Source organism: Plectropomus leopardus, unplaced genomic scaffold (assembly GCF_008729295.1).
Source record: "Plectropomus leopardus isolate mb unplaced genomic scaffold, YSFRI_Pleo_2.0 unplaced_scaffold3885, whole genome shotgun sequence".
Classification (NCBI taxonomy): Eukaryota; Metazoa; Chordata; class Actinopteri; order Perciformes; family Serranidae; genus Plectropomus; species Plectropomus leopardus.
Genome location: NW_024642516.1, coordinates 1 through 495, shown reverse-complemented (window position 1 = coordinate 495; position 495 = coordinate 1). Strand labels below are relative to the sequence as shown.

General features: G+C 47.5%; 1 protein-coding gene across 1 annotated transcript; it reads left to right on the top strand.

The window, feature by feature from the left end:
- Positions 1–38: 38 nt before the first annotated feature.
- Positions 39–477, top strand: LOC121938964 (alsin-like; the record flags this gene model as incomplete). Its single annotated transcript, XM_042482113.1, has 2 exons — positions 39–142; positions 251–477. Coding segments are annotated over exons 1-2 (304 nt in total), but the record flags the coding sequence as incomplete, so codon positions are not given.
- Positions 478–495: the final 18 nt, after the last annotated feature.

Here is a 495-nt window from a genome sequence, read left to right as displayed (position 1 = left end):
AAAATATCTGACAGTTTGTCCACCATGAGTAGACAAATGTAAACAGTGTTTGTCCCTGTCTTTTGATGTGCGTCCTTCAGGTCTTGTCCAGCACCAAAGACGCCTGCTTTGCCTCTGCAGTGGAAACATTACAACAGATCAGGTAAAACTCTGACCAACAGCTTTCAAACTCGTTAAAAACTGACATTTCTGAAGTGTGATTGTGTACTTCCGTCGCAGATAAAGTGCAAGTTTCCTTGTTTGTTTGCAGCACAACGTTCACCCCGTCAGACAAGCTGCAGGTGATCCAGCTCACCTTTGAGGAGATCACGCAGGAGGTTCAGGCGCTGCTGAAACAGGACTTCCTGTGGTCCATGGACGACCTCTTCCCCGTCTTCCTCTACGTGGTGCTGCGTGCACGGTCGGCCCCAAACCACACCCATCACGCACGAAAACACACATATAAAGATGAGGCCGCAGAGAAAATATTCTCTTATTGTAGGTCAAGAATACAGT